The sequence below is a fragment of the Anguilla anguilla genome, chromosome 16 (genome assembly GCF_013347855.1).
Source record: "Anguilla anguilla isolate fAngAng1 chromosome 16, fAngAng1.pri, whole genome shotgun sequence".
NCBI classification, from domain to species: domain Eukaryota; kingdom Metazoa; phylum Chordata; class Actinopteri; order Anguilliformes; family Anguillidae; genus Anguilla; species Anguilla anguilla.
In genome coordinates this window covers 3,348,785-3,368,284 of record NC_049216.1, presented here as the reverse complement: position 1 = coordinate 3,368,284, position 19,500 = coordinate 3,348,785, and the positions used below count along the sequence as shown (strand labels likewise).

The 19,500-nt window shown below is 42.5% G+C and overlaps 1 protein-coding gene across 1 annotated transcript in view; it reads right to left on the bottom strand.

The window, feature by feature from the left end:
• Positions 1-1,259: 1,259 nt before the first annotated feature.
• Positions 1,260-19,500, bottom strand: part of LOC118215094 (NACHT, LRR and PYD domains-containing protein 3-like) — a gene marked incomplete at its 3' end in the record, with an annotated part of 75,499 nt that continues 57,258 nt past the window's right edge. Inside the window, exons 9-14 of the mRNA XM_035395530.1 lie at positions 5,846-6,019; positions 4,851-4,986; positions 4,697-4,711; positions 3,629-3,654; positions 2,019-2,065; positions 1,260-1,801 (exon numbers count right to left, since the gene is read on the bottom strand). Coding sequence (XP_035251421.1) covers positions 1,260-1,801; positions 2,019-2,065; positions 3,629-3,654; positions 4,697-4,711; positions 4,851-4,986; positions 5,846-6,019 — 940 coding nt within the window. The remainder of the gene's footprint in view (positions 1,802-2,018; positions 2,066-3,628; positions 3,655-4,696; positions 4,712-4,850; positions 4,987-5,845; positions 6,020-19,500) is intronic.

The window sequence follows — 19,500 nt, the reverse complement described above, 5'->3', positions numbered from 1 at the left end:
TGAGTGTGTGATTGAGTGTGTGTGTGTCTGTGTATATGAGTGTGTGTATATATATGTGTGTGTGTGTGCATGCGTTCGAGCGTCTATGCGCACGTGTGTGTGTGTGTGTGTGAGTGCATGAGTTTGTGTCTGTGTGTGTGCGTTTGTGTGAATGTGTGTGGATGTGAGTGTGTGTGTGTGTGAGTGACTGAGTATGAGAGAGAGAGAGTGTGTGTGTGTGAACATACGGTTATGAACGTGTGTACGCATACATGCATGTATGTGTGTGTGCGTGTGTGAGAGTGCACTGGTGAATGTGTGTTTGTGTGTGCGAGAGATTGTGTGTGTCCTTGTGTAGGTGTGTGTGTGCATGTGTGTGATTGGGTGTGTGAGTGATTGGGTGTGAGAAAGTGTGAGTGTGTGTGCATGTGTGTGAGTGTGTGTGCACGAGTGTGTGTGTGCGTGGGTGTTTGAGTGCGTGTGCATGAGTGTACATCAGTGTGTGTGTGCATGGGTAAGAGAATGTGTGTGTGTTTATACATGTGTGTGCATGCGTATGGGAATGTGAATGTGTGTGTTGACACGTGTTTGTGTCTCTGCACGCATGTATGTGTGTGTGCGTGAGTGCATGAGTTTGTGTGTGTGTACGTGCGTTTGTGTGAATGTGTGTGTGTGTGTGTGTGAGAGGGTGTGTGTGTGTGAGTGACTGAGTATGAGAGAGAGAGAGTGTGTGTGCATACGGTTATGAGCGTGTGTACGTATGCATGCATGTGTGTGTGTGCGCGTGAGAGTGCACTGGTGAATGTGTGTGTGCAAGAGATTGTGTGTGTTCATGTCTGTAGGTGTGTGTGTGCATGTGTGTGATTGGGTGTGAGAGAGTATGTATGTGTGTGTAAGAGTGTGAGTGTGTGTGCACAAGTGTGTGCGTGCGTAGGTGTGTGAGTGCGTGTGCATGAGTGTACATCAGTGTGTGTATTTGTGAGTGCGTGTGCATGACTGAGAGAGAAAGCGTGTGTGTGAGAGTATGTGTGTGTGTGTGGATGTGTGTGTGTAGGTGTGGGTGTGTGTGTCTATGTGTATCTGAGTGTGTATGTGTGAGTGTGTGTGCACATGTGCGTGTGTGTGCGTGTGTGCACGTGCGTGTGTGTGTGCGCACGTGTGTGTGTGAATGTGTGTGTGTGTCTCTACTCCAGTAAGCAGAGGGACACTGAGGAGTTCCTCACACAAAATCCAGCACAGAGGGGTGTGTGTTGAGTGAAGTGTGTGTGGAATCTGTGCAGGAGGGTCAGTGTGTCAGAGTCAGAGACGCTGTAGAAGGACAGAGTGCCGGCCGGACGGTCCACACACACTCCTACCCTGTACACACACACTCCTCTACCAGCATCATCACACACTCCTGCTCTGCGGTAGGGGGAGGGGGGGGCAGGTATGCGTGTTTGGTTCTCATTGTGCCAGGCAGAGTATCTGGGTTTATCAGAGTATCTGAATTTATCGAAGTAACTGAGTTTAATGCACTCCAGACTCCAGGAGTTTTTATTGTATCCAAACATACAGTCATAACCCTCTCCTTTCCTGCTGATTCCTTTATATGTCACTGCTATATAAACCGCTCCCCCCTCCTCAGACAGACTGAACTCAGCCTCCCAGTAACAGCGCTCACACACACTCTCTCTGCACACAACCTGGCGCCACTGCTCAAATCTCTCTGGATGATCAGGATATGGCTCCTCTCTCCCCGGTGTGTGTGTCACCTTCTTGTTCCCCTCAGACAGAGACAGCTCTCTGTGCGCTGTGTTTGGATCCAGTGTGAACTGATAGCCGTCTGCACACCAGAGACATTAATGAGATTAATTATCATTATTAACATTCACCTCATTATGTGTGTGAGAGTCATAGTACCTCTATGTGTGTTTGTGTACATGTGTGTTTCTGTTTGTGTGTTTACGTGTTTAAGAGATAAGTCTCTCTCTCTCACACACACACACACACACACAGCAGTGCGTATCTATGGAAAGTGTTCTGTGTCGATAAACACTCACATTTCTTGGGTCCTGGTTTGGTCCTCTTCTCTCCTCCATGGTCCACGCTGTAAGAACAGCAGAACAGAATTTAGAATTTTAACCATCCTTTATTTCCACTCTCAACACACCAATGAAATCACATAAATAAAAACAAAGACACAATAAAACACAAAACCGAGATCATATGAAAAATACACAAATCTGTCACAAAGGAAACTTATTCCATTCCCTCACCCTATTCCACGCGCAAAAATAGCTCCCCTCCCTCCACTGAACATAAAACACCCTTATAACACACACACTCAGCTTCTCCATTGCTTTGTAATACTGAAACTCCACCATCACTGTGTCCCTGATCAAACCCCTAACTACAACAACCACATTGGGATGGCAGGTATGCCATCCCGCCAAGTTACGCCTTGGCGGGGGCATGCCCCATCTATACAGCACCGAGAGTTTGGCACTTTTCAGGGTTCCCCACAGAAATAACCACACCAGCCACAGACACTCAGCCCTTAAAATCATTACATAATGTACATTCTAACCCCATTTCAACAGACAGATTTCATAAACAACTTCACATGTCCACACAATAAAGCCCCAAACTAAGGGGATTTTGCGTTTTCTCCTTCTTCTTCTCATTCTTCTTCTCATTCTTATTTTTCCTGCCGCCTATCCCACTAACAACATGTCTCCCCATTGGACATTTTACCGACACCAGCCAAATCCTCACCCTCAGGACCCAATCAAAAACTTGCATACACACGCAAAATACCCATACCTTTTTATTCTGAAACATTTCCAGTTTGAACAGCTAATCTGCATGTGGCCTAGTGGGTAAGGTTACAGTCTTGGGAACTTGGGGTCGTAGGTTCAAGCCCAGCTAAAGACATGTTTCTTTAACCTGCTTTTACCCTCGCTAATAATTGTCTACTACTTCTCAATTATTGCTTTTGCACCATATCTACCAGCCGTTCACCGAACGTATACACTGCATTATGACGTACCATCTGCACGTTCAGTTATTAACCGGCTACAATACTGCAAAGCCATATGGATTCAACGGGAGCACTTCTGTGATTAGAGGCCTGTGTTCTTCTTTAAAAACACGGACAGGTTTGGTAATGATATTTTGCGCATTGCATAGCTATGTCATGGTCACCCTAACATGGTCACCCTAACAAAGTCACAGACTGGTAAACCTCCGGTTGAAGGATTGAATCCCGCCTCGTCCTCAGGCAGATAATTCCTCTTTTACACGAACGTTTTCTTACGCTATCATATTTGCTTTACCAAAACTCACTCACAGCCACTCATATGCATTTCATGACGGCAAATGTATTCCTTTTATTAAAAAGTTACACCAGTTCACCGCTGTGTCATTTCTACTAACTATATTTCTTCACTTGGCTACCGTACAAAACCTTCTTATCAGCAAACGCCACGTTTCTACATTCATGTTACCTCGCCCGGTTCTCTATCTAGCCACATACAAACAATTACTACGTATGTACGTTCTGCAACTCCCCATTAAAACATTACATTTAAAACCATGAGTCACTCATAAGTATAACTAATAGTACTGAACATCAGAACAGCACATTCGTGCAATAGATTTCACTCGTTACTTAACCCTCCACTTTAACAACAAATGCTTTATACCGACAGTTAGGCTATATATACCGTTCGATAAGGAATATAAGCTCGCTCATGGTCACTCCATTTACTTTGCACTATACTCCGTGATCATGTCAACCTTCACCTACATGCCCATTCTGCTAAAAACATATTGTTTCAACTACGGAATTTCGTAATTTCATCCTAATTTCTCTCACACTGTTGTTATTTTCTCATATGCAAAGCCTGCTGGGACACATGCGTCTGCTCCTATTCTCCACTATCATGTTTTCCGGTTCTAGTTTAGCAAAACAGCGAAGAGGATTCCTACCTGCAGATAAGCCTATCAAAATGCCTTATAAACCTTACAAACACTAAAAGTGCATCTCCACGAAATAACAGACAACGGAGCAGGACAGAAGGATAAACCTTACAAACACTAAAAGTGCATATCCACGAAATAACAGACAACGGAGCAGGACAGAAGGCTACACAAGTTGCGACCAAGGGAGTTATAATTCTACGGGCTTGCTGATTCTTTTGTCAGTCAAGGCTCGTTGGATGGACGTCAAATCCGTGAGTACATACACTGGCCATATTTCATCTGCGTTTCTGATGCGTTTACGCTTACGCCACTGCATCCTTTCTCACAGTCACTGTTTAACATATATAGCAAACCGAAACTGCTGAACGGTACACGCTCATCAGACTGTACAAATTCACACAACGATAGCCATAATCCACAACCGTTTCTTACAGGGTCGCATTTCTCACTCTCATAATAAAACGCTTTGCAAAAAGAAATGATATCTCATAAAAAACACGTTTTCAACGTACAAAAATGCCAAGTTACTCAAAAGTATTGATATCAAAATGACGCCAAGTTACGGTTACAATACAAGTTACAATACAGGCTATCTTGCCTCACCGAAATGACATAAGATGTATTTCAAAGCAATGCTACCCAATATTTCCTCAGTTCTTTCAATACTTTTGAGTAACTTGGCATTTTTGTATGTTGAAAACGTGTTTTTTATGAGATCTTATTTACTGCAGTGATCCCCTGCAGCACCCTCCACTGGAGATCCACAACCCTCTTGAGTAACGCTGGTTTGAACAGTGCCCTCCATGCCCCCCCCCCCAACTCCTTTTGTGTGTGTGTGTGTGTGTGTGTGTGAGGTGCAGTGTGGAAACTCTCTGTACTTACAGCAGTGTGAGTGTGTCTAGTTTAGCAGCAGACAGCGCTCTCACTCCTGAGTCTCCTGGGTGATTGTATCTCAGGTCCAGCTCTCTCAGGTGTGAGGGGTTTGAACACAGAGCTGAAGCCAGAGAATCACAGCCTCTCTGTGTGACTCTACAGCCTGACAGCCTGCAGAGAGAAGGACACACACACACCTTACACACATTAATATAAACTAACAGGGCTGTGTGTGTCAAGCACATAGCAGTGTGTTACACACCTTATAGCACGTTAATATGAACTAAGAGGACTGACTGTGTCAAACACATAGCAGTGTGTTACACACCGTACACACATTAATATAAACTAACAGGGCTGTGTGTGTCTAACACATAGCAGTGTGATACACACATTAATATAAACTAACAGGCCTGTGTGTGTCAAACACATAGCAGTGTGTTACACACCTTACAGCACGTTAATAGAAACTAACAGAGCTGTGTGTGTTAGACACATAGCCGTGTGTTACGCACCTTACACACATTAATATAAACTAACAGGGCTGTGTGTGTCAAACACATAGCAGTGTGCTACACACCGTACACACATTAATTGTCTTCAACCTTCCCAAGTTCTCCCCTGCTGAGGTCACTCCACTGGCTACCAGTCACTGCACTTTCAAAGTCCTGACCCTCACCTACACTGCAGCCAACAGGACGGCCCCCGTCTACTTACAGGACATGATTAAATCTTAGCGTCTGCCAAATAAATGTAATATAATATAAACTAACAGGGCTGTGTGTGTTAAACTAAAATAACATGAATGTGGAATGAGTCATTATGAAACACATTTGAGTTTACACCCCACTACAGTTCAGTAAACAGGACTAATTCATTTTCTTCATTCATTTGTGTAGAGTTGAATTCTACCAAGAGGAAGAACAGGAACAACCTGTTTCAGTTCTGTGGAGTGTCTGTTTTCACATCAGTGTTGTATTTAGTCACATTGTAGCCCTAATTTATTGAAGGGGTTTGTGTTTGTACTCACCCCATTCTCTGTAGTTTACAGTGTGGTTCCTCCAGTCCAGCAGAGAGCGCTCTCACTCCTGAATCCTGCAGCTCGTTGTCTCTGAGCTCCAGATCTCTTAGCTCTGAGTGAGGAGAACGCAGGACTGAGGCCAGAACATCACAGCAGCCCTCTGCGAGATTGCACCAACCGAGCCTATGGAGAGACCACACACACACAAACACAAATTCTTTGTGACATTGTTCACCTTGACAGTTGATACATATGTACCTATGCATTCCTGAGATGTACACACAAAAACATGGAGGGGTGTGTGTAAATTAAGTTCATAAAGTATTCTGACTAATCCACAAAAGTCTAAGGCAATTACTGGGCTCTAAAAACCCTTTCCATGCGATGAACTTATCTGATTTGCAAACATATTAATTTCATCTGCAAACACAAAAAACAGCATTTTTGTGGCGCACTTTACCTCACCTTACATGTTCTTCAGTTCATAAACATCCATACATTTCAAAGAGGCGCAATATTCATCACTATGAATAGATAAATATAACTGTTAATGTACTCGTATAACCCATTAGCTAAATACATTACTGTCATCATGATAATATTTTCTTCCTAATCTTGCAACCATCAAGTTATCAAACAATTCAAGTTTAACAAATTATACAGTCTGTCAGGGTTTTTGACATTCATTTTAAAATATTCAGCAAGGTGAAATTAAACCGCATTCAATACAAAATTGCGCTTTTCCTTATTTACAACTGGCCAAAGTAACGTGATGGTAACCATGACGACACTGTCTAAAATGTGGCCGTTAGGAGTTGTCGGTTGGTTACCATGGCAATGACAGCTCGCTCTGAGCTGTTTACTGTTACCTCAGCTAGTTCATTCTTTGAAAATACAGAACCACAGTTACATAACACAATTATTTGATAATAACTATTAACACTTTGCAAATATCATTTGTTTACAGTTTTCATCAAACAACATGACCCTCAAGTTGACACTGCCGTTGTTCTAAGTTCAGCTTTCGCTTTGACTCACAGGCACGAGTTAGCTAGCTAGCCAGCCCAACCTACCTTAACGTTACTTCATGACCCAACCTAGCCAGCGGAGCCAGTGAGGAACTAAGCAGCTAACTGTCACAGAGAACTTAAATATATACACCAGTATATAAAATAACATAAAGGTTTTATCAAAGCAGTGATGATATTACTGGTCAGATCTGCGATATTGTACCTGCTAACAGCTGAAGCAGTGCCGGAGTCGTGTACGAGCAGTGCTACACTTCAGTTCATCTGACACGATCAACTCAAATTACACTGAATTACACTGCATCGCCACCTAGTGGCTGTATGAGAACAGCACAACGGATTACTGCCACTAACTTTTACTGTTGGTAGACACTAGATTTTTTAAAATGTGGTGACTTTTGAAACTTCCACACATTGCACCTATGTTCTGTATGTCTTCACGCTATAATCCATCCATTCATTTTATTTTCGCACGCTTTTGCGAATATAATAGGTTAATTATTGCGTTACATTTAATTATTATTGTAACAATGAAAATAATAATGAAAATAAAAGCCTGATGTATTAGGTCATTTTTTTCTTTTAAAACCCCTTATCAACATGTTTGATAGCCCTTGTGGAGTAATATAAACTGCACAAAAAATTTAATAAGTGGGGGCAGTTGAAAGTTATTAGAATACTTATCTAAGAAATACTCCTGTAAATGATGTTATTCTTTAGATGATAGGAGCTAGAGCCAGAATATTGATCTCTGAATCAGACTATTCCACACAGCATGACAGCTTACAAAGGTATAATATCCAGGTTATGGCTTGGGACAGGAACCACAGAAAAATGACTAAACTAAACAATGTAATACTGCATCTAAACAGCAGCTCACATGTTGTTCAGATGGACACTCTCCCACCAAGATGTACACACATACCCTGCCGGCGAGTTAATGTCTGGCTTTACCAGCAGAATAAAATACCATTTTATTCACAATCCTTTCAGAAACACCACAATCCTGAAAATTAAACATCCTGCTGGACTGAACTCTGACAGTTCTACAGATGTAATTCTGACCCAAATGGCACCTTTTCCTATGCTGTAAGTTCTCTGAATTGGGGCAATGGGCTCATCAACCTTTTCTATGATCTTTTCTCTGGGCTGAACCCTCCCATCCCATACTAGACGTGCAGCTGCCACCTTTCAGAGTGGACAGTGAGTTAGTTTTCAGTGCTGGAGGATGTTTGGCCACCACCAAAAGTAAAGATGTAAAAGACAACACACATTTTTCATGTGTGGACAGTGAATTTGCTTATTTCCTTATGGTTTTCTGTGACAAACCTCCCACAGCACTGCAAGCTAACACAGCTAAAGGCAGATTCACTGTAGAAACAGGAAGTAATGCACATGCTCATATATACGTATTGTGGTGAGGGCCTCTGGAGCCCCGCCCCTTCCTGCCATCAGCCGCCACTCAGCTCCACTTCACCTGTGTCTCACCGGCCCAGCCTGCCGCCCCATGGACAGCGCCGGAGGGACAGAGCTGAGTTTCAGCAACTCCGCTCTGCACTCAGACCTGGACAGCGCCGGAGGGACAGGGCTGAGTTTCAACACCTCCACTCCGCACTCAGACCTGGATCTGAGATGCAGTCAGGCCACCGGCAGCATACCAGTGCTCTTTCCACACCACTTTCCCCTTTGCCCGAGTAGCTGCTGGCCCTATATAGGCCTCATGGTCTCACTCCAGGGGTGTGCTGGCTTTCCCCTCACTGAGTGACTAACAGAGTCTCTGATTCTTGTTTTTTTTTTTTTTGTGGCAGACTCGTGGCCTGAATTTTGGACCCACCTGCACCTCCCTAGCACTTTTGCTTCCCCCAACATTTGAGTAGCTTGATCTCAACTTGTGTTTCACTTTTCCCGTCTTCATTCATTGTGATACCACTGTCACAATAAAAGCCCTCCACAGGCATATTGCCAGCACTGTCTACCTCGTCTGTGCCTCGTTCCCGTAGCATACAGTATGGATGTGATAAAAGTTTATTAAAGGAGATGAAAGATATGGAATTGAAGGTATCTGTAAGTGGGTGGAAAATCACAACCTGCACCTGTACAACATGCCATATAAATGCTCAGCCCGTTTGCAAATGTTGCACACAATGCAAATCATGCAAACTATGCAGACTACACAGAAGTATAAAACAGTCCTTAGAAGGACCATCTCTGTAAACCCTTGCAGGAGGACATGCAACACATACAGGAATGACAGATTCAATCATTAGGGCACACCAGTAGTACAAAGTTCCTTATTTACTGTCAGGATAATTACCATGCAGTATCCCCAAACCCTGTGGGGGGGGGGGGGGCGTGGTTTGGTGGGGATGGCGGTAGGTACTAGAGTAATGGTCAGGTCAGACTCATCAAGGTTCATCAATCAACATTCTTATTAAGAATGAACAGTTAATTGATTAACTTAACATCACTATTTCATATCAGTAAATCTGAAAGATGCCTTCTTCCACGTAAGCATTTATCTCATAAAAAACACGTTTTCAACGTACAAAAATGCCAAGTTACTCAAAAGTATTGAAAGAACTGAGGAAATATTGGGTAGCATTGCTTTGGAATACATCTTATGTCATTTCAGTGAGGAAAGATGTTTTTGCAATTGTTTGTAGTACTGTAACTTGGCGTCATTTTGATATCAATACTTTTGAGTAACTTGGCATTTTTGTACGTTGAAAACATGTTTTTTATGAGATATCATTTCTTTTTGCAAAGCGTTTTATTATGAGAGTGAGAAATGCGACCCTGTAAGAAACGGTTGTGGATTATGGCTATCGTTGAGTGAATTTGTACAGTCTGATGAGCGTGTACCGTTCAGCAGTTTCGGTTTGCTATATATGTAAAACAGTGGCTGTGAGAAAGGATGCAGTGGCGTAAGCGTAAACGCATCAGAAACGCAGATGAAATATGGCCAGTGTATGTACTCACGGATTTGACGTCCATCCAACGAGCCTTGACTGACAAAAGAATCAGCAAGCCCGTAGAATTATAACTCCCTAGGTCGCAACTTGTGTAGCCTTCTGTCCTGCTCCGTTGTCTGTTATTTCGTGGAGATGCACTTTTAGTGTTTGTAAGGTTTATCCTTCTGTCCTGCTCTGTTGTCTGTTATTTTGTGGAGATGCACTTTTAGTGTTTGTAAGGTTTATAAGGCATTTTGATAGGCTTATCTGCAGGTAGGAATCCTCTTCGTTGTTTTGCTAAACTAGAACCGGAAAACATGATAGTGGAGAATAGGAGCAGACGCATATGTCCCAGCAGGCTTTGCATATGAGAAAATAACAACAGTGTGAGAGAAATTAGGATGAAATTACGAAATTCCGTAGTTGAAACAATATGTTTTTAGCAGAATGGGCATGTAGGTGAAGGTTGACATGATCACGAAGTATAGTGCAAAGTAAATGGAGTGACCATGAGCGAGCTTATATTCCTTATCGAACGGTATATATAACCGTCGGTATAAAGCATTTGTTGTTAAAGTGGAGGGTTAAGTAACGAGTGAAATCTATTGCACGAATGTGCTTTTCTGATGTTCAGTACTCTTAGTTATACTTATGTGTGACTCATGGTTTTAAATGTAATGTTTTAATGGAGAGTTGCAGAATGTACATACGTAGTAATTGTTTGTATGTGGCTAGATAGAGAACCGGGCGAGGTAACATGAATGTAGAAACGTGGTGTTTGCTGATAAGAAGGTTTTGTACGGTAGCCAAGTGAATAAATATAGTTAGAAGAAATGACACAGTGGTGAACTGGTGTAACTTTTTAATAAAAGGAATACATTTGCCGTCATGAAATGCATATGAGTGGCCGTGAGTGAGTTTTGGTAAAGAAAATATAAAAGCGTAAGAAAACATTAGTGTAAAAGAGGAAATTATCTGCCTGAGGACGAGGCGGGATTCAATCGTTCAACCGGAGGTTTACCAGTCTGTTACTTTGTTAGGGGCAGCACCATGACGCTCTATATTGTAGCCGGTTAACAATTGAACGTGCAGACGGTACGTCATAATACAGTGTATACTATTATTATTATTATTATTATTATTATTATTATTATTATTATTATTATTAATAATTAAATTTATATAGCACTTTTCCAAATGCTCAAAGTACTTTACAGTGAAGGGGAACTCACCTCACCCACCACCAATGTGTAGCACCCACCTGGGTGATGCACAGCAGCCAATTTGTGCCAGAACGCTCACCACACATTAGCGAAGGTGGAGAGGGAGAGAACATTTATTTAGCCAATTAAGTCTGGGGATGATTTTTAGTGGCAAGTTTGCGAGAGCCAGATCTGGGATTTGGCCAGGACACCGGGGAACCCCCTACGTTCGGGGAACGGCTGGTAGATATGGTGCAAAAGCAATAATTGAGAAGTAGCAGACAATTATTAGTGAGGGTAAAAGCAGGTTAAAGGAGTAACATGGTGGTTGAACGTGACACTTCCCAGTTGTCTTTAGGCAACAACAAAACAAATGTGCGTAATTTTTTTTTATTATTCAGTCATTTCAATGTACTTTAAAACGTATTTTTCTAAACCTAAATTTCTCACTATAAAAGTTCACCCGAACCGTCTGGGCGTGGTAATGAGAACTGTCAGTTAGCCATGATTGACAGACCGTGCCCCGTTACCATAGCTACCCTCATGATACCTGCTGTTTTTGGGAGACTTTTCACAAGCTAGTTAGCTTAGTAGTATATGAAGTACCGATAGATAGCTAAGGTAAAGACGTTGACTTGTATCCAATTATTATTTTTGCTATCTAGCTAGCCAAGTTAAGATAAAAGCACAACTATAACGTCCTCATAAAAGCAAACTAGCTAGCTAACGTTATCGATAACATTGCCTTATGAAAGCAAACTACCTAGCTAGCTAACATTAGCTAGCTAGCTAAATGAATATAACCAGTAATAATCTAATAGTCCTTAAAAGGCACTCTAATTTAAGTTAACCTAACGTTAGTCAAATATTTGCATTGTCTTGCCTGTAAGCCAGCGGCCCAAACTATGGGTCTGGAGTTATCCATGGGTTTACGGGGCGTGGAAAGGGGAGTGGTTACTGTGTTCGTGACGCACCAAGTTGACAACTTTCTCAACCGGTTGAAAATAGGACGCTAAATTTAAAACGCATATTTCTCCAAAAATGCAGAACGGACATATTTAATACTTTACTCATTGTGTTTCTTCAATGCCTCTTGTGCAAATAGCACATAAAACCGAGAAAGTGTGAAAATCACCATGGTACTCCTTTACAGAAAGGCACTCCTAGCTGGGCTTGAACCTAGGACCCTGTGTCCCCAAGACTGTAACCTTACCCACTAGGCCACAGGCAGACTAGCTGTTTGTCCTGAAAATGTTTCACGGTAAAAAGGTATGGGTATTTTGCGTGTGTATGCGAGTTTTTCATTGGGTCGTGTAGGTGAAGATTTGGCTGGTGTCAGTAAAATGTCCAATGGGGAGACATGTTGTTAGTGGGATAGGCGGCAGGAAAAATAAGAATGAGAAGAAGAGGAAGGAGAAAACGCAAAATCCCCTTAGTTTGGGGCTTTATTGTGTGGATATGTGAAGTTGTTTATGAAATCTGTCTGTTGAAATAGGGTCAGAATGTACAGAATTTAATGTTTTTAAGGGCTGAGTGTCTGTGGCTGTTGTGGTTATTTCTGTGGGGAACCCTGAAAAGTGCCAAACTCTCGGTGCTGTATAGGTATGTGGCATGCCCCCGCCAAGGCGTAACTTGGCGGAATGGCATACCTGCCATCCCAATCCCCTCACACAAAATTACTAACCAGTTCACACCGCTGCAATTTTCTCTGCAACATTCTAAAACCGTTTAGTCTCGTTGCAAATCACTGACCTTAACTGGCCTTAACGTTACCGTTATTCACATTGCCATCATGTTCATCAATATATAAGCCGGGGTATAGGTGGAGCAGAGCCGGGTCTGATTTCTGTGTAAAGATGTCAAGCCGGAGAAAACGAAATAAAAGAATACGGCAGTATGGATTAGCGCTGTTATTATTTTATTATGCTTCCTCATATGTTCCTTCATCCTTGATGACCTTTTTGATGAAATCTCCTTTGTTTTTGTTTTATTCTTCTTATTCTGATTGCTAATTTAACATCCAGCTCAGCTTTATTCGCGAACAGTTTAGCTAGCAAAACCAGAAACAAGGCAGTTGTTTCAAAAATATCACACAACAATGATTCACGATGATGATGCACGAGATACATAATTGCACGAACCACAGCGAATCCCACGAATTCTTCTCTGCAGTGTAAAGATGTTCATACCGAGCAAAACGTGGATAAAGAACGTTTGTGGAAAATGATCATCACTAATTCTACCCCAGGTCTGCGACAGCATTTTAACCTGACTCGGCAGTGTAAAGACAGCTTAAGTTAGCCTAATGTTAGACAATGAATGAGTATGTACATAACGTTACTTGTATAACAACCATTTTTTATTCAGTAAATAAGTGTAATAGTTGGCGTGGCCCACGTGCCAACTCACTGACGTCACACAGGCGACACTGGTTGGATCCGGTCGGATCTATGGGAAGTGAGGTCCAAAAACACACCTGCAATTACCGCTTCTCGCCATTGGTACCGCCAAAGAGAACGAAACTGAAATCTTCGAGATTGTAACTTTAAATCTCTGACAAAAAAGACTGACAAAGCGCGGACTGGAATCACATAGACAACAATGATAATAGACGGCCTGGGTGAAGCAGGTAAAACACGTGCAGAGAGAGAGAAGTGCAGTCAGAGCAAGAGACAGGTGCAGGCATTTGCAGAACTTAGCGTTAGAGCAGGCTAGAAAGAAAAGGGGCGGAGCTACAGCGCAGCATGGAAAAGGGGAGACTGGTTAATGTATTAGAGGCATAACCTCAACACATTAGGGCTTCCCCCTCGCGTGACTGCAACCGTCCAGAGCACGAGAGTGCCCTCTAACAGGCCACTTTATGACAATAAATGTCAGGTGTTTTAAAGATGGTGTGCCTCTCGTCAGTCAGTGCCTTACCAGAGCTCTGTTACTGACGTGCTGTGCTTTTCACAGAACCTTATAGATAAAGAGAAATCCTTTCCTATCATTAAGGTCTACCTGGCAGCTATCACTGCTTGTCGTGTTGGTTTCAGAGACTATGCAGTGGGGCGGCACCCCCTCATTCACAGGTTCATGAAGGGGACTCACTGTTCTCTGCCTGTTGCTAAAAAGCTGATTTCCCCTTGGGATTTATCACTGGAGCTGGAGGCTCTGTGTCTAAGGCCGTTTGAGCTATACATGAGAGCTTTAAAATTGCTGTCTCTCCTGACAACATTGCTGCTTGCACTAGTCTCAGCTAAGTGAGTCAGTGACCTCCATGCGCTCTCAGTACATGTCTCATGCACAATACTCTCCCCTAAGATAGATAGGCTTTTTCTTAAACTCAATCCAGCCTTTATGCCTAAAAGCTTCCCTCCTTTCACATGTAAGGTGTTGGAGCTTGCCACTTTTCACCCACAACCTTTCTCCTCTGACGAGGAGCATAGGCTGCATATGCTGTGTTCACCACATGTATACGACAAAGACTAAGGCTTTTAGAAAGAGCGACCAGCTCATAGTCACCTGGGCCCCTGCCTGCAAAGGGAAAGCATCTCTAAGCAGTGGCTGTCCCATTGGCTTGTGCAACTCTTGTTATGGCATATGATTCAAAGAGGATAACACCCCCTTGGGCCTGAGGGCTCATTCTACGAGGGCCATGGCTGCACTGTGGGCCCTATTCCACGGGGTCTCCCTGCAGGATATTTATTCAGCTGCAGGTTGGGTTTCTCCAGATACTTTTGCTAGGTTCTACCGCCTGAACGTCACCAGGAGGCCGGTAGCTCACTCAGTTCTGGGGGTGAGCTCTGTGTGAGGCAAAAACATCTCCCCTCATCAGCTGTGGGTTTTAGTTCTTCACATTGTTCCCGGCACCTGGCTATAGCTTTGGGCAGTGGAAAGTCTTTAGTACTTCCCTACACGGGATGTGCCAGACACCACCCTCCCCTCAGGGGAGGAGGCATCCATTGCTGGCCTGACAGTATCTCAGCTGTGAGCATAAGGCAATCTGGGAGTTTTCCATATCTCCCCATAGGTGGATCTCAAACCGGAGATGATGAAAGAGAACTTTAGGTTACTGTTGTAACCCCGGTGGAGAGATCCACCAAGACTGCCCTGCTTGCCGCGCATGAGAAGTGAATATGAAGAGTAGTAGAACTGCAGTGTCCCATATGTTCTTCCAGGAGGGCAGTAGTCTCCTGTAGCATTGAATGCGCTACTGGCTGTCAAAGCCACACTTGCTGCAATAGGATGACCGGATGTCAATCCCCATACGTGAATCTCTCCACTCTGTGTTTCGGAGAACCGGGGTAGCAACGGTAACTTTCGGGGTAACACCCTTACTACTTAATGTTAGAGAACACATAGATGAATGCCTGGCAGCAGTAGCTAGCCTCTCTCTCCAGGATACAGGGTCAAGCTACCCATAATTTCATATGAGCACACCCCAGTCAATAATCTTATGAGCAAAATTGTATTCACACAAACATTCAGGTTAGAGGTTTTGAAAATGAATGGAGTCAGGAAATTAGTCTTCCCTGTGACAAAATTCAAACCCTTATATTGCCATAATCAGTAATTCTATTTAGTTAATGTCAGACAGTACACAGCACTACTCACCCCAGTCTCTGTAGTTTACAGTTTGGACTCCTCAGTCCATCACAGAGCAGCTCCACTCCTGAATCTCCCAGGTTATTGTAGCTGAGGTCCAGATCTCTCAGGGGTGAGTTTGATGACTGGAGAGCTGAGGCCACAATATTACAGGACATCTCTGTGAGGTAACAGCTGTTCAGTCTGCAAAGAAGAGTTCATACATTCAAGTAATGAAGAATTTTTGGCACTCTTCATTAAAATGAGCATAAATGATTGTATAAAAGAAACAACAGGTGACAACATTGCTCTATGGTCGCAAAATAACCAGTCCTCATGGGGACTGTTCTGCCATGTTGCAGTAACGTTATAGAATTACGTAAATCCGATGTAATTTAATAACGTAACAATTACGTTATATCACAGTCCTCATCCTTACTTCATTTGAAACGTTACTGGTAGGTTGTCAGAACGTTTGTAAATGACGTATTGGCTTACAGTAAAATATCTATCTGTCTATCTGTCTGCGCGTTTAAGCTTGGACTGTTAACACGTTATATCCAATGCAGGGTTTATTATTATTATTATTGTTTTATTTTTTGTTTAATTTTTTTTTTAAATATAGGATATGATGGATAAGCAGGTATAGGGTTCTAGGGTGGCTGACATGGATAGGGATTTTATAGTAGGACTAGGTGTAAAGCATGGAGGATAAAATATAGTTTAGGGTGAAGGGATTTTTGAGTGTAAATCTATCTCATAAAAAACACGTTTTCAACGTACAAAAATGCCAAGTTACTCACACATACAAGACATACACCGTCTGTCTATAACTCATTCATTCACACTACCAAAATCCAGGCCTGCCATTAAAAGTATTGATATCAAAATGACGCCAAGTTACGGTACTACAAACAATACAGGCTATCTTGCCTCGCCAAAATTAAATAAAATGTATTACAAAGCAATGCTACCCAATATTTCCTCAATTATTTCAAGTCACTTGGCCCTGTGTTTTGTAATCTTACCATTTTACAATGTCATGTAAATTTTGTGTCAGATCAAAGTGTCAAATATTTCGAATTGCCTCATGGAACACATTGAAATTCATGTAGAAAACTGCTGGTGAGTAACTACAGGAAGCATATTTCTCCAGAAAACATATGTTTATACTTGCTTCTCAACTGAATTTCAGTAAATGTACAAGTTATTGTATATTTGCTACATACAAAAAGTACTGCATGTAAAATACATATTGTACATACATAGAGAACTTCTTTATCCCCATGGGGTCATTTCCCTGACAGCATGTTACATTCACAATTACGAACACACATTTATACCAAGAAACATACTATCATTCACGCAACAGAAAGGCTGGGCAGCAAAATACATACATACCAATACAAATTGGACATATACACGCCTGTTCAATCAATCTTGAGTGTGAGAAAGCCATCTACACATATGTTTGGCCTGCCCATGTAGTGCATGCTTATACACACAGGGCCAAGTGACTTGAAAGAATTGAAGAAATATTGGGTAGCATTGCTTTGGAATACATCTTATGTAATTTCGGTGAGGCAAGATAGCCTATATTGTTTGTAGTACCGTAACTTGGCGTCATTTTGATATCAATACTTTTAATCGCAGGCCTGGATTTTGGCAGTCTGAATGAATGAGTTGTAGACGGGGTATGTCTTGTATGTGTGAGTAACTTGGAATTTTTGTACGTTGAAAATGTGTTTTTTAGGAGATAATGTAATACTCCAACCGTTAATGTAGTAACATTTGAAAATTCCAGTCTTCCATTATGTAAGTGTTCAATTCCTCCCCACGATTAGAATTTGTCATCCTGCAATATTGACGATATAGTTGATAACGCGTTTGGGCATCTGACCATCTCACACATAGAATGAGAACAAGCATGGCGGAAGGCGGAGTTCCAACCCTAGACGAGGAGGAAGAATTAATCCCAAAAAAGGAGATTCTCCGTAATGCCTGTAATGTAATGTAATGTAATGTAATATGGAAGTGGTTCGAATACAAAAGACCAGATGTGAATCAAACATCTGTGATTTGTAAAGTGTGTCAAAAACCCAGAGTGTAACAAAGGGTGGAAACACATCAAATTTCTTCCACCACCTCAAGCAAAAGTACCGATCAGAATATGAGGAAAGCCAGAAGTTGCGCGAGGAGAAAGCGGCAACAAGTAACATTAAGCAAACTCCTTTAATTCAGAAGGGTATTGTCAGCACGTGGCAGCCAGTGGCACTCCCTATGATAAAAAAGTAAACGCTGGAACGAACTGACGGAGGCGGTGGCATTTTGCTTAGCCAAAGACATGTTGCCAATCCGAACTGTTGACAAGGAGGGATTCAGGCTAATGATCTGTGGTGTGGGGATGGCCGGTTTAAGCAGCCACACCTTCCTTGGGTCAAGCTAATTAGACCTGGCCAATTGGATAATTGGTTAAGAATTAGATAATTGGCCAGGCTAATTGGACCCGGGAGCTGGAGTGGCTGCACCTGTGCATAGTGAGGTAATCAGTGCGCACAGGTTAAATCTGCCACCCCCACTCACACGAGGGAGCCTCGGTCATGACTGTGTTACAACTGCTCACTTTGGCTGTAAGATCTTGGCAACTTTGTAAATAAATGTGGACGGTTTGAACATCATCTCCCTGTGTCTCTGTGCTGGAGGGCCCCTTGGAAAGCCACTTCGGTGGCCTGTGGCAGGCGTGTTTGCCACATGATCCAGAAAATGGACCGTAGATACAACATGCCGTCAAGGAAATATTTTTCAAAAACGGCCGTGACAGCTATGTACGAAGAGTGTCGCGGTAGGTTACAAACAACCCTGTCTACAGTGGAGTTTTATGCCTCAACCACAGACATGTTGAGTAGCCAAGTGACAGAGCCATACATTAGCCTCACGGTCCACTACAGAACCAGCGACTGGAGTTTGAACAGCTCTTGCCTCGAGACAAGTTTTTTTTCCCAGATGACCACACAGGCGAAAACATCGCAAGTGGTTTGAAGCAGTTTCTTCAAGCATGGAATCTAGACAAGGAGAAACAGGTGTGCCTGACAATGGACAGTGGAGCTAATGTGGTGAAAGCAATCACCCTGAACAAGTGGACAAGACTGTCATGCATTGGCCATTGTCTACACATTGCTATTGGTAAGCTTACTCTCTCCATGCCTTTCTCTCTTAATGTCAGTGTATTCATGCATGCACGTTGAGCATGCATGAGCTTAATCTTAAATGTTCTTCAGAGACAACTTCCTTTGTTGCCCACAGTCATATAACTATACTTTTTGAAAAGAAATACATTACAAAAAAAGATATTAAAACATACAGACACGTGGCACAGATATAAGAGGTAATTATATATTTATGTATTGTGTGTATTTAAGATTATGATTAAATTAATATTTATCTGAACTCTCATTCATTGTTTTTTTGCAGAGGGAAGCATGAGGGATGCCATGATTGACAAAGCTGTGGGAAAAAAGGTTGTCAGTGCATTCTCACACAGCTGGACAAGGCAGCGGGCACTCAAAGATGCTCAAGAAGAAATTGGCCTCCCTCAGCATAAACTGGTGACGGAATCTCCAACCCGATGGGGATCAAGGCAAAAGATGATTCAGTGACTGCTTGAACAAGAAAAGGCCCTCACACAAGTCTTAGCTGCTGATAGGTCAACCAGGCATCTGGTGCCTACATGGCAGGACATTGATGTCCTTGATTCTGTGAGCAAGGCACTAGGGCCTCTCCTTGATTTCACAGATGCTCTCTCTGCTGAAACTTATGTCACTGTGTCATGTCTGCAGAAAAACGTACTGTTGCATTCGGCCTATGTGATTTAGTTGTTATATACTCTGTTCACGATATATCATACACAGAACATAATA